At 46.1% G+C, this 26,474-nt stretch overlaps 1 protein-coding gene across 4 annotated transcripts in view; it reads left to right on the top strand.

The window, feature by feature from the left end:
- Positions 1 to 26,474, top strand: part of LOC307245906 (myosin phosphatase Rho interacting protein) — a 74,032-nt gene that overhangs the window by 43,334 nt on the left and 4,224 nt on the right. For 3 of the 4 annotated variants that reach the window (XM_080021640.1, XM_080021643.1, XM_080021642.1), the window contains exons 6-20: positions 2,371 to 2,632; positions 3,745 to 3,883; positions 6,855 to 6,999; positions 7,383 to 7,484; positions 8,280 to 8,336; positions 8,644 to 8,712; positions 9,583 to 9,672; positions 10,870 to 10,979; positions 13,299 to 13,932; positions 15,512 to 15,628; positions 22,943 to 23,090; positions 23,618 to 23,723; positions 24,287 to 24,446; positions 25,275 to 25,382; positions 25,479 to 25,565. In XM_080021640.1, the coding sequence (XP_079877766.1) occupies positions 2,371 to 2,632; positions 3,745 to 3,883; positions 6,855 to 6,999; positions 7,383 to 7,484; positions 8,280 to 8,336; positions 8,644 to 8,712; positions 9,583 to 9,672; positions 10,870 to 10,979; positions 13,299 to 13,932; positions 15,512 to 15,628; positions 22,943 to 23,090; positions 23,618 to 23,723; positions 24,287 to 24,446; positions 25,275 to 25,382; positions 25,479 to 25,565 (2,334 nt within the window). The remainder of the gene's footprint in view (positions 1 to 2,370; positions 2,633 to 3,744; positions 3,884 to 6,854; positions 7,000 to 7,382; positions 7,485 to 8,279; positions 8,337 to 8,643; positions 8,713 to 9,582; positions 9,673 to 10,869; positions 10,980 to 13,298; positions 13,933 to 15,511; positions 15,629 to 22,942; positions 23,091 to 23,617; positions 23,724 to 24,286; positions 24,447 to 25,274; positions 25,383 to 25,478; positions 25,566 to 26,474) is intronic. The other variant, XM_080021641.1, reaches the window with a different exon arrangement.

Genomic DNA, 26,474 nt, shown 5'->3' with positions numbered 1-26,474 from the left:
GGAGGAGGGGATCGCTCCTCAGCCCCAAACACACTCACAACAAGTCGGTACCGGGGTTTCAAAAGCCCCATCTGATCTTCTCTGTTGGATTGATTGGATGGAGAGGTTTCTTCTGTTTTTCAGCCCAGGCCCCATCATGCAACCACACAAACACAACCAACATCCTCGTCCAAAACCAGAAACCTTAAAAACGAGCTCGCCGACGGGGAAGAGGTCCTGGTACCCTGGACTTGATTGCCGGCTAAGCGGAGCGCTCCGCCCTGTAACGGCTGGTGCCATGTTGGTTCTACCTTCATCTCCTCCTTAGTCTGATGTTCTTTGATACCGACCACAAAGAAGCTTCTTCATTCCAGACACTTAAGATCTCTTGCTCTCTGCAGACACTCACTCACGCCATCGTATCTGACATTTTACAGATATATTAGGAAACCGGTCAGATACAAATTCAGTCTTTAACGTTAACAGAAAGTTTGGTTTTTATATGGATGAATGGGTGGATGGGTAGATGGATGGATGGGTGGATGCATGGATCGATGGGTGGGTGGATGGGTAGATGGATGGATGGAATTTGGCCTCTAGACTTCCTGCCTTCCCAACATTCAGGCTTGGATGTAATGGATGGAGGCCCAGAACGCGGCCTCCATCCTTCAGGGCTCCAGGGTCAAGACCTCCAGGGTCCTGGCCTCCTAGTCTGCAGGCCCCTGAGCTCAAGCACCCAGACCTCCAGACTCCTACGTTAGCTTCAAACTTCCAGGATTCCTGCCCTCCAGGCCCCCAACCTCATTCTCAGGCCTCCCGCCACAGTGTGGTGTTGTTGTCCTGCCCTTTATGTCATAGATGGAGGTCCAGAACCGAGCCTCCAGACCTCCAGGCTTCTTGGCCTCCAGACCTCCAGGCTTCTTGGCCTCCAGACCTCCAGGCTTCTTGGCCTCCAGGCTCCTCCTCAAACCTCCCACCCAGGTGTGGCGCTCTTGTCAACAGGACACACAACTGAAAACATATTTTTGTGATTGGCAGGACGCAGTAACTCCAAGCTGCTGCCGCTCGGCTGGAGACTTAGACGGACACGCTGTGAGTTCAGCCCAGCTCAACTCCTGATCCTTCCTTCCCCCTCTGTGGATCCTTCCTCCCCTCCCGTGGATCCTTCCTCCCCTCCCACTGGATCCTTTCTTTCCTTCTGCCCTGTGGATCCCTGATCGTGCCGTCCGTCCGTCTGTATCTGTCTCTTTCTATCTCAGCCCTCTTCTCTCTGCCTGCATTTCTCTCTATCAATCTCTTTCTATCTTATGTGTAGAGTGATGGGGAGATGATTTGACCCCCCCCCCCATCCTTCCTCCCGTTGAAATTGATCCCCGATCTTGGGATCCACATTTTAAGAGCTTTGCTCCGCACCGTGTGAACCGAGCTGCGGTCCTGCCGTCCTCCAGTTAGGGGCGTCGACGGTGTGAACCAGGGTGTTGTGTAATAACACAGGTGTCCCTGTCTTCAAGCAGCTCTTTGTTCCGAGGCGTCCACCTGCCCGTCTGCCCCGCCCCAGTGCTCTTCCCATCATTCCACGCGTCAGTTTCCTCCTGTGCCATCCGATCCTCTGTGTGTGGGAAGAAATGGAAGTTTTTTTAATTTTGGTTTTGTTAAAGCATTTGTTAAAACTTAAAACACAGTGCGGTCCGTCTTTGAATGTGGTCTGCGTGGTCTGTTTTTGAATGCAATGGTAATTTTTAAAGTGGTTATCGGTGAGATTATTTTGCAAAAAATATAATTTTAGAAAATCCACTGTTGGATCGTTCATTTAGCGGTCACTTAATAACAAACCATTTTTTCACAATTAAAGATTATTTTCAGTGGTTGATCTGTCTGTTAATTCCATTAATCCCCTCAACCCCAGAATGCATATGTCGGTTTCAAAGTAATTTTGTTTTTATTTATGGCTTTTTGCATATGTTTCAGTTCATTGCATCACACATTTACGTCATCAAAAACACCATAATTAGGGGATTTCTGGTATTTTAGATGGTTAAGGTGCTCTAGTTAGAAGTGTAAAGCACCTGGGTCATTTCTGACCAAATATATGCTTTCTATGGTTAAGGTTCAAATAGATAAAATTGTGCAAAGTGCAAAATGATGTTTGATGCTCAAGATGATACGCTGAGCTTAGTGTATTTACTCATTCAATTCAATTAAAATTCATTAAATTCATTAGAACTTTATTGACACGATGTGCGGGCACATAGGTAAACATCAGCCTAAAACTGAACTTTTCAATCCTTTAATATATATTTTTGTTACGAAACAAATTCTTCTGTTACTATTTATTTCCAAATTTTTTTATACATTTTTATAATTTATAAAAAAAAAAAACGTGTTTTCCAGGAGCCCGGTCCGGCCAAGGTGACGGTGACCAGCGGTGGAGGTGGAGGCATCCGGGCGTCCAGCGTCTCCTGCCTGCCCAGCTCCATTGCCAGCGCCGAGCGGGTCCCGGCGAGCAGCGCCACCCTGTGGCAGGAGGAGGAAGTGACCCCGTCGCCGCGCTGGGCCCGGGGCTCCATCCCCTGCAGCCGCAGCGCATCCTGCATCAGCCAGCTGGCCCACGGCGGGATCAGCTCCAGCGGCACCACTAGCTCCACCCAGGACGGTGAGCAGGGCCCTGCCCAGCACTGTAGATGGTCTCCAAGTCACTGAATGGAGATTGGATTCATGAATGATAAACCTAGTGATAATAACTATGATGATGATGATTTCAATAATAACCATGATTGACATTATTATAATAGCCCTTATTTGTACCTATTTGCACATTTTATACACAACATGTAAATCAAAGTGCTTTACGTTAATAGAAGGCAACCTAATAATAATAATAATAATAATAATAATAATCATCATAATGATGATGACGATGATGATGACGACAAATTATTATTGAGGTTTTTATAATAACCTTTATTTCACCTTTCGTACACAACATGCAACTCAAAGTGCTTTACGTTAATGGCAGCCTAATAGTAATAATTATAATAAGGAAAAGAGCAAACAAGCCAAATGCATTCAATGTAAATAAGTATATATTTGTGTATTAAGTTGTGTCTCTTTTCCTTTTGTCCAACTCCAACGTCGACACAGACACCTCTAAACTCTTACAAACTGAAAGTAAAACTGAGCAAACAACATGGCTCTGTTAACAGAACGTAACTTCCAACCTCAAACCTCGTCTTATTAAACGTATTGTTCCATATTCTTAAACAGCCAGAGGTCGGAGGTCAGAGGTCAGGGAGGTCAGAAGACCTTGTTTCATATGTTTTGTTTTAAAGGCAACGCTGTTCTTTATGGGATTGATGAGACGTTGAAGTCCTGTGTGAACAAAAAACATTTTTCACGGTTGAGTTTGAGCGCAGTGTGACCGCCAACGGAGCGGCTCCACTTTGATCCTGTTTCTCTGATTTGGATCCAAATTGAAAGATTTATTTGTTTTTGGCTCAAATCTTGACGTGTTTTTCCCTCCAGGGAATACAGCTGTAAATCTTGACACGGTGGATTTTGAGCCTAATGTTGGGTGGAAGTCGAGCGTGGACATGTTTCTGTGATGCTGACGGTGTCTTGTATTGATCAGGTATCAGTCGTAGGCTGATCAGCAGATTTGATGAGGTTGATCAATTTTTTGTTCTTAATGTTGTTGCTGTCGTGCTCTGAAAATCCCCCAATGAACAAAACTGATCCTCCATGTGTCTGATTCCGATCGGCACCAAGATGGCGGCACGGTGCCCAGCGGGCGGAAGGTCCGGGTGGAGAGCGGCTACTTCTCCCTGGAGAAGACCAAGTCTGAGCCGGCCGAGTCCCCCCTGGCCCCCCAGTCCCTGGCCTCCCCCCCGGGAGCCCCCGACCACAGGTACGCCTCCTCCGCCAACCCCGACCCCACCCAGGGCCCGACCTCCCCCCTTTCCTCCCCCCCAGGCGCCTCCCTCCTCTCCCCCAGCTACTCCACCGTCGGCTCCTCCCAGAGCTCTCTGGACTCGGAGCCCCCCCCGACCCCCGACCCCCTGACCCCGCCCCGGGAGGACGGGGCGCCGGGGGACCCGGGGGGCCGCTCGGGCCGGGAGTACGCTGCGCTGGCGGACGTCCCCCGCGCCCGGCGGCTCCACTACCGCGAGGCGTTCCGCTCGGACCGGAAGCGGCAGGAGCTGAGGGCCCGGACCCGGAGCCCCGGGAGGGAGGAGGTGGCCCGGCTGTTCGGGGAGGAGCGCAGGTGAGAGCCCACCACCTTCAGAAAGTAACTTATTATAATACTTAGTTACTCACTGGGGCTGGAAGAAGTACTCAGAGCTTGTACTGAAGTACTTGTATACTATACAGTCTATATACAAGTACCTGCTCTTAAATGTAGTTAAAAGTATTATCTCTTACTTTCAATACTTATAATCTTGAAAGTATTGAAAGTAAAATGAGTTGTCATATTCAGTGCCCTGTTATAAAACAGCCTATAATACTTGATAAAGTCCTAGAAAACCAAACCACCACGCCTTATTTACACTTACCACTCTGCTGCAGCTTCTATCAGTTGAATGCAGTCCAATGGCGAAAAGGTTTAGACAGTCTTTCCCTGTTGTACCAAAAATAAATGGTGGCTGTGTATTGTGTCAGGCTTTTAAGCTTTTATTGATTTGCACGAACATAAGAGACCAGAAACGGGAAGTAAGACACTAGAAACAGCGAGTGGTGTCGCTTCCTGCTGTCAACCTGCTGTTGCAGTGTTTTGCTCTGGATCTACTAAACAATTGCAAAAAGTATTTTTGAATAACCGTAATATTACATTTTATTTAAAACATAAAAACACAAAATACACCGTGTGTGGCTGTAATTAGTTCCACGTTTTCCAACAGGAGATTTAATGCAACAAAACAAGTTTTTATTGTTTTCTCCATAAATGATGTTATAAATGATGGAACAAATGTTTTAATAAGACCTGGGGTGAAAAACAGCCAGAAGGTGGGGGTGGTGTATTTTCTGCTCTTTCCTCCTCTGGTTTCCTCCTCTCCGCTACCTCTCTTCTGCTTCTCTTTCAGGGGCCTCAGAGAGGTGCTTCCTGGGGCCCTGACCCCACGGGGCCTCTCCAACCCCCTCATCCCAAAACCACTGCTGCCCCCTGCTGACCAACGCTGACTCCTGCTTTCTGTCATTTCATCTGTGCACTACCCTGGGAACACACACACACACACACACACACACACACACACACACACACACACACACACACACACACACACCACACACACACACACACTTGATGAAGTCATGCATCCTGTACACAGTTTATTACTTATGATTCTTCTTTTCTTATAATGATTTATTTTCTAATGACATGACTATTTACCGACCTTTACACTAACTACACTACGGCGAGTGAAAAGGGTCAAAAGCGCCACGTTAAAGTTGTAAACATTGGACAATTATTGACAAATGCTCCCATCTAAAAGAAGACGTAGAAACGACACCAACATCAGCCAACATGGAGGCTCCTCCTCCACCAGGCTTCGTAGCGGACCTTTTGGACCTTAACGCTCAAACCAAAATGAAACCAGTTTGGGGATATCAGTGGTGTAGTTCTAGGGGCGGAGCTTGGGTGAACTCCGGGTGAGGGGCCATGTCCGCCAAAACACAGAGTCCGGACCGGACTTCCTGTTTGGAGAGCTTGAACTCTCAGCCTCCAGGGAACAGTCGCTGATATGTTCAATTTGTACTATGATTAAATCAAATATTATTATCATTATTTTTATTTGTGCCTTTAACACAGATCCACACGTTATTCTACTTATCCTTATGATTTTTGATGCTTTTCGCTCACCATAGTCACACACACACACACACACACACACACACACACACACACACACACACACACACACACCCTCCCTCTCGGGGGTCCGGTGTTCTCAGCTAACGCCATCTGCTGCTCCTGGGATCTGGTCCTTAACGCTCCTCTTCATCTACTCACGTAGCACACTCCTCCCATCACATCACATGCTTCCCAGATTCAGGATTTCACAATCCTGTGCCAATCCAACGGACTGAACCTGACCCGTGAGGTCAGCTCTGAAATATGGGATTACATTCGAAACCCTCCTATTTTGAATCCATTGGCCTGTGTGAATCTCTCAGTACTGATGACTCCTGTGATTGTCATGTGTTTCATGCCACGCCTTGTTGTCCAGATCAGTGTCTGAACGTCCTGTCACCTGAACATCCTCTTGATCTGATTGAAATCAGCGACAGAACGACACTGATTTTGCCAAACAACTTGCTTCCCTGTCCTTGAACACATGGGATTCCCAAACTTCTTTTTCGTGTACGGCTCCTTTGCTGAACTAGGGGGCCGCCGACCGTAGTTTGGGAACCCCTGCTCTAACACATTAGAAATGGGGCAGCCTCCTGCAGTTAATCTGCTAACGCTTATGTAGTCACAGCGCTGCTTCCTTAAACATGCACCAATTAACGGGGGTCCACAGTGATGGTTGCCCATTTGCCCCCGGCAACACGTTTTGGGCCATCGTCAACTTTCTTGTGGGGTGTGGTTGCCCCCTTGTCGACCACTTTTCATATGCTGAAAAATAAATAACCGCGGCATATCTCCCTTTATATGTTAAACAGGCGGGCAGGTTATAGTGGGCTAGCGCGCCCTCCAGTGGTCAAGAATGACACATAGCATCTTAAATTCAATTCTGAGACTTTTAAGTTTGACAGATGTTGTTGCTCGATCCAGAATCGAGGAGGTCGAAGTGTTTTTATTTTTAAACCTGATGGGGATCCTTTACCAAGTGGAATCCGTTGAGTTTATTCACATGTCTCCTACTTGTGTGTTCCAGGCGCTCCCAGGTGCTCGGCCGCTTCGAGGAGGCTCCGCCGCCCGAGGCCATGGACACGCGCGGCGTCTCTTCCGAGTCGTCCTCCGACTCCGCCTCCGTCCGGAGGCGGGGCCGAGCCCAGCGAAGCCACCTTGCAGACAGACAGGTACCCGCAAACCAAAGGAAAAGATTGCCCAATCGAGATATAACCCCCCAAAAAACAACATAATAAACATAGAAATTATGTTTATATTTGTCTTCTTGCTATAATAATCATATAATAATCATATTCTGTATAAGAACACCTCATCGTATCTGTAGAACAGCGTCTCTGAGTCTCTACAGCTCATCTGAACGCTCAGATGAACTTTTCAAAACCTCTCTTTACTTGCTTCGCTCATTAACCTTCAGCGCCTGACGAAGGTCAAAGGTCAAATGACTGGAGCAACTAACGAAAGGTTCTTTTTATGACACGTAAGTTTAAAAAAGAAAAAAAAAAAAAAAAAACTTTTCCCTGGGCGCGTGGTGGTTTTGTTTTCTCCACCTCAGGAGGCGTCGTTGGACTCGGGGAGGGAGCGCCCCGCCCCGGACGTCTCCGGCGTCAGACGGGCCAAGTCGCTGGACCGCCGCGTGGCCGAGCCCTCCGCCACCGTGAGTGCAGCTCTGTCCGTCGCGGCCTTTTCCAGCTTTGGTCTGGTTCTCCAGCGGCTGGGACTCTGTCGGTGCCCGGAATGGGCCTGACTCCTCCTGAGTCACGACGCGGTGTTGATTCCACTTCTGGCTGTTTCGGGAACAGCCGCTGGCACCGCGCCCGGCGACTGTCCCGCTGGTGGAGACATTGAAACTGTCAGACGCTGCTCTGGGGTCAGCAGCTGCCTGGAACCCCCCCGCCCCACCCAAACACACACTCACACTCCACCTCCGGGTATAAATAGCTGGCTTGCAGGCTGCTGGACTGTTAGTTGTGTGTGTGTGCGTGTGTGTGTGTGTGTGTGTGTGTATGTGTGTGTGTACAAGGTGTGTGTGGGTGTGTGTGTGTGTGTGTCTTTTAGCATGATGCTCTGTCAGGCGCTGCCCCAGCCGCAGTTGAAGCTAAACAGGAACAAGGTTGGTTGTGGTCGGGTGGAGCTTTCCACTGGGTTTACTTGTAAGCTGGTTTATCCGTTGACTGGTTCACTATTCACCGGTTTGGGATGAAGCGGCTCCTCCTGTGATTTTGGGGTTTGTGCCACCGCTGGATGCTGAGGTTGTTTTGAAGTTCAGCTCTGCGGCGTTTTCCCTAAAGCCTCTTTATTCATCATGTGGAGGACCGTCCTCGTGTGCTCTCTGGGCTCCCTCTCTGTTCCCCGCACGTTTTGTCCTGACCCCGCCCATCATTGATATTCATATTAAAGTGTGAGGTTTGATTATTATTGGTGCTGATCGCTGGGCTCCTCTGCTCCTCAGCCCGACCTGCTGAACTTCAAGAAAGGATGGATGACCAAACTCTACCAGGACGGCGTGGTAACCTCCCTCCATTAACATTAACACTTGTTTATGCAACTAAAACCACATGATACTGAGTCTAAAACCGACTGAACTTCCATGGACACTGATTTAATTGACTGTGTATGTACAGTGTCTCTGCTTTTTATCAGCACCATGTGTCCAGTATTGTGTATAAAATATAAATATATATATATTATTATATTTATATATATTATATATATATTTTTTTTTTTCATTCCTCCCATTTCATTTTGAACTTAACCTTTTCAAGCACATTATAGCTGAGCAGATCCTTAAAATGTGCCCCCCTTCCTTCCCTCAGTGGAAGAAACACTGGTTTGTTCTGACGGACCAGAGTCTGCGGTACTACAAGGACTCCATCGCCGAGGAGGTGAGACAGGTTAACATCTTCCCGCGACGTTAGCGCCCCTTGTGGTCAGGAGGAGGGGCGACAGTACCCCGACTGATAGAGCGAGCATGAGTGTGAATGAGGAGAGAGAGAGAGGGACGTAGCGCTAGCTCTGTGTAACAGCTGTTGCTCTACTGCTGGGTCCCGGTCCGAAAGCGGGCCACAGGTGGGTTGGGAGCGGTCCGCAGGCTTGCACTTCCAACAGCGGTTTGTTTTTTCCAGATGTTCTCATTCAGGCCTCTTTGGATTTCATGGAGATGCTGCCGTTCTCATTTATTTTTATCTAATTTAGTTTGAAAAATTAAAATGAGCTCATTCTTTTTGTCTTTTTTGACAAGCACAGAAGCATCGTGGTTTAAATCTTTACTTATATTTGGGTCTTAACTTCATGACGAGGGACAGATCTGTAGAATATTTGCTGCGATTGATTTGATGAGGAATCCGACCCCATGATGAACCTCTGGAACATTTAGGATCATTGAATTGAAATTGTCATAATTATATCCAATATTCTCATTTTCTAGTTACCAGATGTGTGAAGAAAAAAAACACAAGTACCAGTAGTTAATATCCTGGTTCGCTGAGTAGCTATTAACCCCAGAATGCTGATGATGATTCAAAAATCAACATTTTAATCATCACAATTCAAAATTCATGTTCCGACAATTAAGGTGTTTTTTGGGGATGTGAACCTGCTGCTTTTCAATTATTTTTTCATCAAATATTGATGTATTCAACAATATCTACAAACGTATACAGTGTAAATGTAAAAAAAAAAATAAAAATACACAAATAAATACAAATATCCTTTTCAAATAATGTATTTATTTTTCTTCCATTTTTCCCCGTCAGGCGTCGGATCTGGACGGTGAGATCGACCTGTCGACGTGCTACGACGTCCCAGAGTTCCCCGTCCAGAGGAACTACGGCTTCCAGATCCTGGTGAGTCCGTCAGGCCCCCCCCCCGTCCTGAGACCACGGGGTTGTCGGGTTCGAAGCTCTTCTTTGTCTGGTGATGAAGGATTGTCACCTGAGTGATGACATCACCGGGTTTAAATGGATCCTCCATCGGCCCCCGCCCCCCACCCCCGCCATGCCATCGGGAACCAACCCGTCCAGCCTGTCCACACCCACTTCCCCCAAAAAATTCTTAAAAAGAAATAACTGAAAGAAATTATTAAACAAATATTTTCCAAAACAATTATATTGCAATGCTATATATATATATATTTTACCCCCCCCCCAAACAAAATTGCTAAATATAAAAAAAACAAAGAGCAAAGACTTAATGCAATGGAACAGATTTTTATTTATTCAATAAATTAAAATTAATCAAAATTGCGGTGGAAGGGCAGCCAGCATGTTTTACTGAACAGAAATAGATCATAAATAATAATAACTTGGTAATAAAAAACACTGTTTACTGAACGGAGGGATGGGAACGGGACTCGAGGCAGCCGCTGTTGGCATGCTTAAATTTGATGTTTTTGGAATGTTGCCTCTAAAATATCACATTAGCTAGGGTGCTTGAACGGTTTTGGATGTTCTTGAAATGTTGGTAAACGCCAGGAAAATAACAAGTTACGCAACAACAAGTGGAATGTGTTGCATTAAAGCCTCGGGGTTCTGGAAAGTTGGCTTTTCCCCGTCAGAAAGTGCTGGAAAAGGAGCTTGAACTCCTGTATGAGCCTTGAAAACACACTGGTATTTGAGTCTTGCGCACATTTTGGGAATGTGCTTCCTGTTGGACATCCTGGAAATTGCGGTGTCCCAGCGGCTCACTTCAACACGACAGGCAGTAATAATAACAAATAATAGAATAGAAATATGAAAATAAAAACTACGCACAAACAAAAGTTGTATTGCATGGCGGGGAAAATTGAAATATATATATATGAAATATATTTTCCAACTTATATTTGCCTTTACAGTAAATAGACCCTTTAACCCCGCACAGCACATTTCCCCCCCACGACATAAACAACATTTTATCAACACAAAAGAGAATAAAAACATAGAAATAAAATCAGATAAAACTCCCAAGAAACCCCAGAGACGCAGTGGGACTCGAACCCGCAACCTCCTGGCCCTCGTGGCTTTATCTTCCACTCATGACGGCGTCTCCCCCCCTCCCCCCAGAGTAAGGAGGGGGTGTGCACGCTGTCGGCCATGACGTCTGGGATCCGCAGGAACTGGATCCAGGCCATCATGAAGAACGTGCGTCCCACCGTGGCCCCCGACGTCACCCGGTAAGACCCCCTCCCCCCAGGCCCCCGGACGGCGTGACGGCCCTTTCCATCACTTCAATTAACCTCGTTAATATCTCTACCTCTCTCCTCCCTCTCTCTCCTCCTCTCTCTCTCTCCCCTTCCTCCCTCTCTAACTCCCTCTCTCCTTTTCTCTCTCTCTCTCTCTCTCTCTCTCTCTCTCTCTCTCCTCCCTCTCTAACTCCCTCTCTCCTTTTGTCTCTCTCTCTCTCTCCTCCTTTCCTGCGACCGGTCTCTCCGTCCTGCTTCCAGGAAAAACATCTCTCTGAAACTGTCCGTTCTCAAGCCAAGGTTGGAGTGTTTGTGTGTTGAGTAACTACCCCCCCCCCCCCCCCCCAGTGATGTCATGGCTCAGAGATGTCCCCCCCGGTGGCGTGTTCAGCGTTGTCATGTGATCGTTGGATAACGTCTCCCTGTCAGTTGTGTCAAACTTTAAATTATATATTAATAATCATCATAACAATAATAATGATAATTTAAATAATAACAATGTTTATGATAATGTTAATGATCATAACAATGATAACAATAACAATGATAACAGTGAATATAATAATAAAACATTTCACCTTCCATGGTTGAAATGCAGCTCAAAGTGTTTCACATAAAAAATAATTAAAAACTAAATCAAAACAATAACATGCAAAGTGGATTAAAGGCAGTTTGTTAGTGCGTGGAGCGAGCAGCGGGGTCAAAGGTCGTTAATTTATCCTGCATTTAATCCAGCGCTGGGTTAAGCCTCTGGATCGCTACGCATCCCATAATACTCTCTTCAGTTAGAGGGGTGCCTGCTCCGCTTGTGGCTTTCACCCTTGAATGCACACGGCGGCTCAAACATGACCCTGATGAAGATGAATGAAGGTATTTTTAAATTATGTGAACTCAGTATTCCTCAGTTTTTTTTTTAAATGAAGTACTAGTCAAATAAAAACCAAGTCATACTAAGCTGGGTCATGTTTTCAACACATCATGTTTATTCTAGGGCTGGGAGTTAGAGATAAAGACGTAACCAAGCAGAGAATCATCAACTTTTTCCATCCGTCCTGTGTCAGTGAATTTGTAGAGTTTATCGTGTGTGTGTGTGCGTGTGTGTGTGTGCGTGTGTGTGTGTGCGTGTGTGTGTGCGTGCGCGCGTGTGCGTGTGTGTGTGTGTGTGTGTGTGTGTGTGTGTGTGGGGCTCCATTTACAGGGGGGGTCAGACACCTTGACGCTCGCCCCGTGGGGGGCGGGAGAAGTGGGATATTTTGGGATGTTTCTGCATGGACACCTCTTCCTTATTGCGGCCTAGTGTCATCCCACCACACACACACATCCAGATGGAAATAGGCCTTTGCCTCAGCCTCCGTGTTATTTAGCTGCGCGTCTCTGTTTACACTCAGCGTGCCAGGCGGCATGCGCATTACCCCCCGCTGTGGGACCCCCCCCCACACACACACACACACACACACACACGTTGGAATCCCCCCCTCCTAGTGGAAAGGCCGGACACACACCCCAGAGCTGCTCTGTGTGTCTGGTTACCGCCGGGGACCGAAAGTGCCTGGGATCCAGCGTCCAGCAGAGCTGTTGTTGTGCAGTCATGACCTCATCGCCTGATTGCCGCAGATGGCAGTCTTTATGTCAAAATGTCAGATTCCACAACTGTAGCGTTTCCCTAAAATAACGTAACTGGAATTTTTTTATCAGTGTGAATAAATACAACACCAATTGTGAGTTTCGTTGGGTTCTGTTGATACAAATGTTTCCCATAAAAGTCTCTTGTGCGACACGTAAACACTTGTTGTTACAAGTTAAGGACTTGAGGAAATAAACCGTTTGTTCAAATAACGCAGACTAATCGTCGACTAAAAATCGAGCCCCTGGAGGGCGGAAGCAGCAGTTTATTTTATTAGAATTAATAAAGTTGAAACTGGGCGTGACGCTGAATCCAACCACTGTTGCTAAGCAACCGGTGATTTAGCATTTTTAATTTTCAGTTGAAAAAACAACTGAACGCGCTTTCAGACGCGCCACTCGTCTGAAAGCAGCGATGCAGATGACGCCTGCGCTGTGAAGGCCACCAGTGGGCGTCGACTTCTGGATTCAGGGTGGAGCAGCTTTGGTGTTGAGTTGCTGCGATGTGTTCTGTGTTTTTTTTTTTTATTTTTTTTTTTAATTCCCCGCTGCGTCGCTCCTATCGTCTCCAACTGTTCCGTGTTCTGTTTCCGTGGAAACGTCGCCTGTCGTCGTCGTCCTCGCCGTTCAAATCGTCGTCCGACTTCCTGTCGTCACTCACCCCCGCCCCCCGTTTCTCGTTCCCAGCAGGTCGCTACCGGAGGAGAAGGCAAAGTGTCAGCTGGCGTTGGAGCGGTGCCTCCGGTCGCCCCAGGAGCCCCGGCCGGGCCCCGAGGCCCCCCGGGCGGAGGTCCGCACCCAGCTGGCCGCCCCCGCCTCCGAGCCCCGCAAGAGCCGGGTGCGAGAGCGGCGGCGGGAGGGGCGCTCCAAGACCTACGACTGGTCTGAGTTCAACGCAGGGCAGGCGACCACGCCCGCCTGGGAGCGGGCCGACACCGTGGACCTCGGCTCCGCCCTGTCGTCGCCCGCCTCCTCCTACTCCTCCTCCTCCACGGCTTCCTCTCCCGGCTCCGCTTCCTCCTGCTCCGCTTCCACGGCGCCCGTCCAGACCTGTGCGGCGACCGCCGCCGTCACCACGGCTACCGCGCCGAGCGCCACGCCCACGGACCAGAGCGGGATGGAGGTGGACCGGCCGGCCCCGCCCGCCGACCCGAGTACGGGTTCGGACGTGCGGGTGGAGATCGAGCAGCGCTGGCACCAGGTGGAGACCACGCCGCTCCGGGAGGAGAAGCAGGTTCCTATCGCCTCCTCCTCCACCCGCAGCTCCGTCAGCTCCGACCGGCTGCCGCCCAGCGAGCTGGCCGCCCTGCTCAACAAGGAGGTGGGAAACTTTATTTTAACAGTGGTGAGGGATGAACTTTCTTTAAAGGCGGCGTTAAGCACCCTGAAAACTTTATTTAAACAAAGTAAAAAAACTTTATTTTAAGTACGGGGTAGGAAACTTTATTTGAATACGAGGAAACAAGATGATGACCATCCTGGAATTAAACAGGGGTGTAAGAAACTTTATTTAAGGGGACCTGAAATGAAAAACTCATTTATTCAGTGCTTGTGCGCATTTGTGCCTCTGATGGAACTACTACCGACACACACTGTGACATAAGAACAACTCAGTCAGTTTGTTGTGATCTGTCTGTTTCCGAAAACATGTCTTAAAACGTGTCTCAGTCCTACGTAGCATTGAGACACATTCCAGTTAGAACCGCCCTCTGTGTGAGTAACTCCACCCACAGCTGGAGCGCGACCGGGCCTGCTAGCATCCAAGCTGAGCGCTAATCATGTGAAGTGCTCTGTTGTCCGCCGCAGAGACCAGCACAAATCTTTTCGGATCAGCTCGGATCATGAATTTTAAAAGGCAAAGGAACATTAAAAAACAGGAATTCATTTAATTCATTCAATTGAAAATGTGCATAAAGAGACAATAAAAAAAAATACAAGATAATAAATAAGAAATAGAAAAAATAAAAAGTAAAGGAAGGGGCCAACATCAGATAAAAGCAGATCTATGAAAATGGGTTCTGAGAAATTGATTTAAAAGAAGTCACTGACTCTGCCGCTGACACTTTTAGTTTTAAGTCTAGACTTTGGAACAGCCAGGAGGGCCCCGCCCGCCTGAGGATCTGAGGCTGCACAACTGGCTTATAGAGCTTATTGTGCGTAATCACCGGGCGTCATGACATTTCACTGCATATATGTATGACCGTACGTATATGTATGTGACAAATAATCTCTTGAACTTGAACTTGAACTTGGAACTTATATGGGGTCAACATATGTGTTCTGCAGCTCGGAGCCAGTCCCCGACGTGCTTTAAAGTGATCAAAAATGTGAAAATCCATCCAGAACTGAAAGGGAACCAGTGGAGGGAAGCCAGGACTGGGAGGATGTGATGTCATTAAATTGGAGAAATGCGACGGAACCCGGAGTAAAGCTTAAACCCCATTGACTCGGGGCCTCAGGAGGGGGGGCCCCTCCCACTGAGGCAGATAGCCTGTTTTCAGACTAAGTGGATTGGACGCATGTTAGAATGTCTCTAATGCATGATCTGAGTGAATTTTCAAAGTTCAAAATCTTGTTTTGGGGACCTCCGAGACCTATATTAACTTGTTGAAAAGGAGCAGAATAGCTCCCCTTTAAACAAGGAGGAAAGAAACTTAAACAGGGAATTAGGAAACTTTATGCAGTCAGAAACATTAAACAGGGATTTAAGAAACTTTATTTAAATTTTCAGTTTATTGAAACATAACTTTTCTAAACAAGCAGGAAGGAACCAGGGAGGTCAGTCAGGGGTTCCCCTAGTGGAACTTGAATAAACTGCAGGGGGTCAGCAGCCAAATGACATTTATTTCTGTCTATATATATGATTTAATTGAGGTTCCTGCGTGTGTCCTTCTGAGCAGCTGGGTCAGAAGCAGAAGGAGCTGGACCGGCTGCAGGAGCAGAACTCCCTCCTCCAGGATCAGCTGAACGACGCCCGCGGGCGGGAGCAGAGCGCACGGGAGGGCTACGTCCTGCAGGTACCACGCCCAACCCCCCAGCGCAGAGCGGAGCGATCCATTACTTTGGTCTGATCAGACGCCCAACCTGGTGGCCATCACCTTCCCTGGCTTGAAATGCCTTTTAGTCAGGACAACCAAATATCCAAGTGCTTCCAATAAGAACACGCTCTTTGGCACCTTTTTATAAGTCTGCCACCAAAATGACATACCTTTTTTATATATATATATATATATATATATATATATATATATATATATATATATATGTAAAAGTATATTTTTTTATTAGATGTTTATTTTGAATAACTACACAAAAAAAAATCACTTTTAGTGAATTTGAACCGTCTTAAAAGGGGATATTTTACAACAAGGAGACAATTTGGAGAAGCTGGATTTGGGTTCAATTCTCCCCCTCTCGCCCAAACCTTGGATCCTCACCTCACTCCTCTGAACTCAGGCGGTTCAAACTCAAGTTTACAGGCAAGACGGCTGTAAGGGTCAAATGTGCGTTGAAAACTGAAACCACAGTTTGACTTAAATATCAGATATTTAGATATCAGTTTCTGACCAAGTTTAACATAATGACTGTTTTTTTGTGCTGCGGTTTAAATGATCATGTTGGATTCATTTACAAACGGGTTTTATATCCAGGTCCTGCACATTCAGATGAATAAAGATCTACTGGACAAGCAGCATATATCTGTTTTGCCTGTATTAGGTCATTTAGCGTATATTGCGTTTAAAATTTTGGTAGACATTTGCACTTGAAGTAATTCTACTGTAAGCTAAGCTGTGTTTGGACTCCTGATGACGGGCGTGGTCCCTCTATGCATGGGCGTGGCATGAAGTTTCACTAATTGTCGTGTGGAGTCTCACATCTCCTGGGGAAGCGGTCGATGGGTTGACGGTGGATTTGGTCTGATTTGCCGCTGGTGAGGGGCCCCGGTGGAGCCGGCTGGCGCTGTGCTTTTTCTCCCCCTTCACCTCCGCTCGCCCGTCTGTCTCTCCATTTGTTTTTCACTTTCTTTCCTTGTCTTTTCCTGTGCATGCTTTCTGGAAACCTGGGCTCGCATGCTTCGACTAATATGGACTCTCCTCACCACCTGCATGTCAAGTTGATACAGACCTTCATCAGTTGGAGGCTTTGTCTATACAGACCTTTATCTGTGTAAACCTTTACAAATAGAGGTTTATGCATCTGTGATACAGAACTTGTTCTGTGCAGACCTTTATCAATATAGACCTTTATTTCAGATGCATAGAGATCTGTCTATATAGACCTTTGCCACAGGTACATAAATATATATAGATACATATAGATCCTCATCACACATGTATACATCTCCATCTATGCAGACCTTTATCAGAGATGCAGTCACCTCTGATGGATCAAAACAATTACGGACCAAAAATAACGATGAATTTTTATTTTTACACCATTTTGAATATGAACACTTAAAAGATCAGTCCGAGCACAAACGGTCCATGCATAGCCTTCCCTCAAATGGCACCTTCTTAAAATCACTTTGACGGACTTGCTTTGCCTCGTGGGACTCCAAATGAGCAGTGAGCCTGATCACATACAACACACGTTGCCCTCGGCAGCAGCAACGCTGGCTCTTGCTTCGCTGCCCACAAGCTCTGAAAGCTCTGACGGGGGCACCCAAGTGTCTCCATTAGATTAATACTACCTAATTAAAAATTATACATATCAGATATATATACAGCTGTATCTACTGTATATTGGCCTTTATCACAGATACATTGAGTTCTATCTATATAGAGCTTTATCAGGGCTATACCTTTATCTGTACAGACCTTTTATCACAGATATCTAAGTGATGGGCAGCCGGCTGTCATGGAGTGCCGGGTGCAGGACTAGGTGGACATTGTCCAGGTGGGACATATGGATTGGTGGGATCAGCTGGTGTATCGATCGGTTGAGACCTGCACGCTGTCGGCACTCCAGTGACACCCGGGGGTCCGGATTCAGCTTCAAGGACACAAACATACAGGATCTTGTGGCACTACTTTGAAATGGCTTTTTGGTGTCGATGATGCAGGGGGAAAAAAATGTACGTCAGATGAGGAAAATAGAAGAACATAGTTATCACTGTGGAAATAAATACTGGAATACAGAAAAATGATCTGCCAATGGGGTCTGAAGTTTTTACCCGATAATATTTCTTTCAACAAGAATAATATGTTGCGATAGTTGTAATGATCTTAAAATCTTAAACATTGTATTTAAAATGCAATTTCTTGGAAAGCATTTCCTTTGCACTGATCCTTATTCCCCTCAAATAAATGCTTAGAACGAGATATTTATTTTAAGTAAAATAGTTGTAGATGGAAGTATCCGGGTATTTTTTTTTTGAAAGCACACTGCAAAATAATTTACACACAATTCAAGGCCAGTTAATTCATCTTAAAAGAAAATAACGACGTTGGTTTTGTGAGTGAGTATTATGTGCTGGAAAAATAAAACTGAAACACTTGTTCTTACAAATGTAATGTTCACTGATATTTTTCAATATTTGTCACCCTAAAAGGCTTCCAGGCTGTGGATAATGACTTCTGGTCCTACTGCTTTTCTAAACATTCCTTCTAGAGCACTTTAGTGAACCACTTGTTATTTATTTTTCTTTTGAGGGGAGGATGAAGCTCCACCTGTATCCATTGTTCATCTTTACCCCATTATCTTTTATTTGTACAGCCTGCTTTTGTCACGCATCCTTTATATTCCCAAACTTCCACATCACTCCTGAAAAAGCACAGTGTTAAGCAAAGTGTGAGCTTTTCAAAACCTATCAAATGGGCTTCTATTCTTTAGAAGAAATTTCCCAGGTATCCCTTGGAGATGTGCTCCTCCGCGGGGGAAAGCTTGTCACTAATGAAACTGTCTCATCAATCTTTTCAAGAGTGCCACGCCGCCCTCCTCCTCGCCTCACAGAGTGCCAAGGCAACGTCTCCATAAGCTCAACCAGGACTTACAGGGCGAGTTGGATTCACAAAAACGTAAACAGGACCATACCCAACAGCAGGTTCAGACTTTAAGGAGAAGCTACACCGAAGCCCAGGACTCTGTGGGCCGCCACGAGGCCGACATCCAGGCCCTGCAGTCTAAACTCACATCCGCCATGGCTGAGATCCTGGCCAGTGAGCAGGCTGTGGCCCGGATGCGGAATGAGCTCAAGCTGGAGCAGGAGCGTTTCAGGGACCAGGAGGAAGAATGGGGGCGTAGCGAGGCCACCCTACAAGCTCAGCTACGAGACAGCGAGGACAGGCTCCGCGATGTGGAGGCCAGCCTCTTGGAGAGGAACCAGGTCCTCAGGCATCTGGAGCAACAGCAGGCCCTCCAGAGAGACCACCTTAGAGAGGTGCAGAGGCTTCAAGATCGGCTGCAGGAGGTGACCGCCAGACTGAGCGCCACAGAGGAGGGGCAGACACTGAAGGAGGAGCGCTTGAGGCAGGAGCAGAATTGCATGCAAGAAAGCCACGAAAGAGAGAGACAGAACCTCACCAGGAGATTAACTGAGGCGGAAACTGCACAGAGAGAGATGGGACGTAAGCTCTTGGAGACTGAGCAGCAGGTAGAGGTCCTTTTAAGGGGTAGGCGGGCTTCATCTGGGAAGGAGGGCAGGGACGAGGTTCTTAAGCTGCAGGGGGAGTTGGCCCAAAAGACCGACTTGGTCGAGACCCTTAGAGAAAGCGTCCATAGGTTGGAGGAAGAAAAAGGCCGCCTCACCTGCCGCTGTCAGGAGCTTCTTAACCAGATTGGGGAGGCAGACCGTGAGGTGAACAAGCTTCGTACTCGCCTGGAAACCGAAGAGGCGGATTACTATACCCTGGAGCACTCTTATGAGAGGGCCTCCCAAGAATTCCAGAAGATGAGCCAATTTCTCAAAGACAAAGAGGAGGAGATTCGCCAAACAAAGGAGATGTATGAGAGACTGGTGGAGCGCAAGGAGAAGGACCTGAAGGAGGCCCTCATTAAGATGGCCGCACTCGGAAACAGCTTGGAGGAGACGGAACAGAAGTTGCAAGCTAAGGAGGAGCTTCTTTGTCAGATGAGTCGGAGCCTCCTGGAACAGGGCCAACCCTGCAGTGCTGAAAGGGACCTGCAAGCCAAGCTTGTGGTTGCAGAGGACCGTATTGCAGAGCTGGAGCAGAACCTCAATGCCCTGCAGCTGGGCTACGCTGACCTCTGCATAGAACGATGCAGAGCCCAGGAGGAGCAGACTCAGGAAACTGATGAGACTTCTCCTACCCTGCCAACAAACACAGAACCAACACTCCCCTTTGACACTGTATCCAAGACAAAGAATTCCACAAGCGGTAAGGAGTCACAAGATAAGAGGCCAAGGATACGATTTTCCAGCATTCAGTGCCAAAAATACATGAACTTGGAGGGCGTTGACAGCAATCAGGTGGATAATGCCCCTAATGACACCAGCCAGATCAGTAACCAAGATATGTGCCAAGACTTAAAAACATCTGAAGGGACTAGGTCATCTGATGTTACATTGCAGTACAGTAGTGACCCAGAAAAGTTCATTTCTATCATACATGCCCTTGAGACTAAATTGCTGGTAACCGAGGGGAAGTTGAGAAACCTCACACAGAAACTAGATGAGCGAGGCCTCATTCAAACAGATGATTTGCCTGTGTCAGAGCCAAATAATAGTTTTTATCAGCCGCAAATGACCGGTAGTGGAAGTGAACGTAATGCTAGCACCGTCACCAACTATTATGCCAAGGCTCTCTGGTGTGTTGAGGAAAGTCGACAGAAAGTGCATGCTATTCTAAAGGGCTCCCAAGACACCAATGATCCACAACTGCTGTCATTGTCAGAAGTGGAGAATGACTTGTTCAATGCAGCACTTTACATCAGACAAGGGGAAAGGGCCTTGGAGGAGCACTTACCAGAGATGCATCTAAATCATTCACCAAGTACAATCCATGGCAATGATTTGGACGAGGAAACAACCAGTCTCTTTGCCAAAACACTGACTTTTGAGGCAATTGTTCTGAACAAAATGGCCTTTTTAATACAGAATTCCAAGTCTGATCTTCTACAAAGTCTTGGTGAAATGCATAAAGAGATTGAGAAGGTAAACGCTGGTGGCGATTGCTTGGCCATAGTCTATGCTGATGTCTTGACTCGGAAGTTGATGTTGGAGAGTACATTCTGGAAAGAGCTGGAGCAAGCAGGGGCACAGTGTCAAATACTAAAAACAAATGACACAGATATTAATAAATCAGAGCAAATGGGCTCAGCCGAGGTAGATGTTGACACCACAGTTATTTTCAACACCTTTGTCAAAGCTGAACTTGCGTATTCTATTCAAAATCTCAAACAGTATTATGAGGAAAATTTCAAAATGATCAAAAGGGAACTTACTGAAGCTCACAATAACCTACAACAAAGGGAAACGGCTCTCAAAGAAATCTTCGATGCGCTCAAAAAGCCTGATTTAAAAAACAGAATTAAAGAAATTAGGAACAACCTTTTAGGTCAAAAGCCGAGGTTGGCTGATGTTAGTCCCCCGGAACTTGCTCCCTACATGGAGCAGATTGAAATGGACGAAGCCAGAGACATGGCTGAGGAAATCATGAACAGACACTTAGCGGTTGGCCTCCCATTTTGTACCGTTGACTCAGTGGAGTCGCTGCAAAACGTCCAAGAGAACCTAGTTTCTGAGCTTCAGAGACAGGCAGCAGTCCTCCATAAATTTGCCCAAGAGATGGAGAGGTGTGGAAACCATCCAGCAATGGCCAGCATGATCAGTGCCCTTCCAGGTCAGCAAAGCACACACGGTTTCACAAGCAGCTCTCTTTGCATGCGTGAAGCCCTGATCCAAGCCCAGGTTGCTTATGTTGCCTGCAGACTGCGTGCCATCCATGAACGGGAACTGGGCAAGTGTCAACGGACCGGTCAAGACATGGACACTCTTGTCCAAGAGCACGCACGCAGCGTCCGTGCCATTCACCAGAAGTACGAGTCTTCCTTGAAGGAGGAGCGTCTCGGCTTCAACACGGCGATTACTGTTCTTCAGGAGGAGAACCACACCCTGAGGGATGAGATCGGCCAGCGCATCATCCAGCTCTCCCAGCAGCAACAGCAACTTGTCCTCCTAGAGGAACGGTTTCAGGAGGAGGCCAAGGAGCTTAAGCGGAGGCACGAGGAGGCACTGAGCCAAGCAGAGCAGGGCCGAGCCTCCACAGAGCTGGCCCTGATAGAGACCACAGCCGACAGCCAACGCAAGTTGGAAGTCCTGCTTGTCGACATGGAGACCATGGAGGAGCGCCATGAGGGCCACGTGAGGAACCTGGAAGAGCGGCTCCAGGAGAAGATCCGTGAGCTCCAACACGTCCACAGGGAGGAGATTCAGAAGTTGCACGGCCATTATATGAACACCATTCGCTGCATCCAAGAGAGCCAGCTGGACAAGATGAGCCCGGAAGGATCCTGCTCGCCCCTGAGCGACGAGGCCGCTGCCCTGACCTCTCCGATGGAGGAAGAGGAGCCGGCTCCGGCCAGGTCGGACGTTGATCCCACAGTCATTCTAAAAGACAGAATCCTGGAACTGGAGACCCAGATGAACACCATGAGGGATGAGCTGGAGAACAAGCACCTGGAGGGAGATGTTGACAGCCTGAAGGAGAAATACCAGAGAGACTTTGAAAGTCTTAAGGTTTTTACTCTTTCATCTTACCTAAGCTGCCAATCTAGTTGATGTAGAAGATAGATTAATAGTAACTTTTATTCCTGTCTTCATTCATATAGAAAGTCTTCTTTCTTCTTTCTATCTTAGACTTTTACTAATCCTCTGTGATGAACTGTAAACTTTTTGAGAAATAATTGTAGTTGTACAACCTGAAATAACACAAAATGTTAAACAAGGCATGAATCCACCTCTAGCCTACAGTAAAGTGTAGATGTGATCCTTTGTTTTTAATCCAATTGTAGGATCTATTCACTAAAGCGTTGAACACGATTTCTTAATTGCATGTCTCACTTTGATCACATTACCTTCTCTGCAACGGCACATTACACCGTGCACAGATTAAACCGATTAGAACGAAGGGACAAACTACAATTAACTGCATTAGCCCACTCTTGCTCACCCTAGCTCGGCTTTAGATCCCAAAAAGGCTGGCATGGCTTCCCGCTGTGTAATCTCACCTTGTACCTGTTGGTGCATCCTTTAGCTCTATGGGCTCTGGACACTGCTTGCTCTGCAGGTTGTAGTTGTCACATGTTAGACCGAGGGGGCTCTGCTTCAGGTAAGTCCGGTGGGCGTTACCGACGGCTCTGATCTCTCCCAGGCGACCTGTGAACGGGGCTTTGCGGCCATGGAGGAAACGCACCAGAAGGTGATCGAGGACCTCCAGCGGCAGCACCAGAGGGAGGTCGCCAAGCTCATGGAGGAGAGGGAGAGGCTGCTGGCCGAGGAAACCGCGGCCACAATTGCCGGTAAGGAAACTTGACGTAGACCTCGCAAGATCACCACGTTTTGTCCGAGGCGTATCAGCCAAGTTCAGAAGGTCGAAGTGCTCGTTGATGTTCTGTGTCAACCGCCTGGATTTGCTGTTTAACACAACCCAGATGCTACACCTAATAAAGTAAAGGTGGAGGAAAAACATGGCCGAACTTTTAACTCCCTGAATCCGGAGTTGTCCACTTCTGTATTTAGTGTGTGTGGCCCATTTACTCTTGCGTAATAAGATTGATCTCTCAACCAGCTCCCTACACGGTGCAAGTCCAAATGAAGCCCTATGCGACCATGCACGTGTCCAGGGACAACTGGAACCAGTCTAATAGGTCGTCCACTACGTCAGCCAGCTTGTCCTGGACTCCTTCCTATCTGAGCCTATCAAGTTCCTATCAAGTTATTGTCCATTTACCTGTATGCTGCTGTCTGAGGTGCAAGTTGTGTCTTTTCAAGTTCAGCCTTGTGGGTAAGTTTAACGTTTCTTTATTCCTCGGTGGGTGTGCTGCAGCGATTGAAGCAATGAAGAACGCTCACAAGGAGGACCTGGAGAAGACGCAGCGCTCGCAGCTCAGCGGACTCAACTCCGACATCGATGAACTTCGCTCACAGTACGAGTAGGTCTTCTTCTTTCCACACCTAAATGTTTTTTTTGTTTTGGCTGTTGGCCTGTAATTTGACAAAGTTCAAACAAATCACGTTGGTGTTGTTGGCACGGGCCTCCAGTATTTTCACTATATTAGAAGTTTTTCTATGACACTAGCGCAAACATCAAATTAGATAATCAGGTACAACTAATATTATGATATATTATTAATACATATTAATACAATTATTAGAGCAGATTGCGATATTTTTGTCTAGTCATTACATTCCACAATTGAGAACATGTGTCCATCCCAATTTAAGGAGAATTTTAAACCAATCATAAAATAAATAGAATGTGAACTTGGGTTGGGTCTCCATGATGGACCTTTTATCTCCCACTATTATAAACGGCTCTTCTGCAATAGGTAGACATGTGTTATTACACGTTTTATTTCATGGCAATATTATAATGGAATATAACGCACAAAATAAAATGTTAATCCCAATTATTTCACACAAACATGACAAGGGTATAAGTTAATTATAAGGATTGTAATTAATCATGTTTTTCCCCCCCGTGGTGCGGCTAAAGGGAGGAGCTGCAGTCGGTGCAGAGGGAGCTGGAGGTGCTGTCGGAGCAGTACTCCCAGAAGTGCCTGGAGAACGCCCACCTGGCCCAGGCTCTGGAGGCCGAGCGCCAGGCCCTGCGCCAGTGCCAGCGAGAGAACCAGGAGCTCAACGCACACAACCAGGTGGGCTCGCGCCCCCTGCAGGCCTGGGGGAGCACTGCATAATATTGTTATTATTGCATAATAATTGGACTTAACTTAGATCTTAGATCTAAGGTTTAAGATTCAAGATTCAAGAGGTTTATTTGTCCCATACATGTTCATACATATATGCAGTGAAATATCATTGCAACGCACGGAGACAGTGGCGCCACAATGACGATTCTGGGATCTATACTTATATAATAGTATTAATTGTCTGTGTTGTCTTAAATATACATTTAAATCATTCTAAATGAAACTTACCCTAACTTACCTTTTTAGGAGTCACCAGGCAATACTCATCCATTGTTATCCATGCCCGTATTAATGTGTACATATTTATTCATCCTCGACAGAAATATCCACTTTATATTCATATTAACACGCATCCACTCACAACCATAATAGAAACATCATAGAAACTGAGAATGCAACCAGTAATAAAAAATACACAACAAATCCTACCTACTAGTGACGTGTGAACCATCGTAAATCTGATCATTTCAATTCATTAAAATTCAACCTAAATCTCCACAAAAGATAAAAAAATATAAATGTAAAAGGAAATAATGCTTTTAGTCAGACGGGAGCCTGAACCATAACAGTTATTCATTAATTCACTATTTTATCATTAATTAGAGACATTACTTCATCAAATTAGTGGTATCGAATCACGAATCACGAGTTTAAATTCAAAAATTGTATTTGGAATGTTCTATTTCAGTTACATGTTTTTTCAGCAAAGCATCAGAAAAGAAAAGTATATTTTAGTGTATTTTCCAAAGAGAAACCCTGCCTCTGTGTCCTCAGGAGCTGAACAACCGTCTGACGGCTGAAATCACCCGAATGCGCTCGTGCTTCAGCGGGGAGAGCGCCCTGTCGCCGCTCAGCCACGGCAAGGACCTGTACGAGCTGGAGGTACGTGCACGCCCGCACCAGAATGCCAGCACGTGCAAGGACCGCAGTTGCGCCCTCCGAACGTGAGCGTTTAAACCACTTCTCTTTCGTTCGTAGGTTTTACTACGGATCAAGGAGTCTGAGATCCAGTATCTGAAGCAGGAGATCCACTCCCTGAAGGACGAGCTGCAGTCGGCTTTAAGGGTACGGAGAATAAATTATGATCATTATAATAATCTCTGTAAATAATAACATAAAAACATTTTTATTGTTTCCCAAAACCGAACATGTATATTTTATTCATCATTCATCATTTGCGATATTAACAAAATTCAAATTTCACAATTTTTTTTACCTCAAGTATTGATAATTTGACGATATTTCGGGATGACCATCGCGCTGACATAACATATTTACACTGGGAGCCAACCATTATCAATGTGGAAATTATGACCATTGATTAGTCTATGAAGTTCAGAAAACTGCATTATTTTACTGAAAAGCTCCATAAAAACAACATTTAAGTATATCACCATAGTTACCAGAAACAGACCCCAGACAATATCTAGACTTTTACGTCAATATCAATATTATATTGATATTCTGATACTAAACTAGATATCGACCTTATATCGATATTGTGATATGAGACTAGATATTAATATTATATCATTATCACCATATAAGACTAAATATCAATCTAATATTGATTTCATCATATGAGACTAGATCGATCGATATTGTATAGATAATGTGGAACCATGTTAGTTATCAATATAGCAATAAGAGACTACATATCAATATTATATGGCTATCACAATATGAGACTAGATATTGATATTATATAGATATCGCGATATGAGACTAGATATTGATGTATTATATTGCGATATGAGACTTGATATCTGTATATTATATTGCGATATGAGACTAGATATCGATATAGGGATATCATGATGTGAGACTAGATATCTTAAAATTGATAAGGCGATATGAGACTAAATATCGATATATGAATATCAGAATGTGAACCTATATATCGATTTTATATGGATATTGCGATGTGAGACGAGAAATCGATATATGGATGTCAAGATATGAAACTAGATATTG

This window comes from Zeus faber (genome assembly GCF_960531495.2).
Source record: "Zeus faber genome assembly, chromosome: 20".
NCBI lineage: Eukaryota > Metazoa > Chordata > Actinopteri > Zeiformes > Zeidae > Zeus > Zeus faber.
Note: the sequence above shows the minus strand (reverse complement) of the source record. Positions and strands in the feature narration are given on the sequence as shown.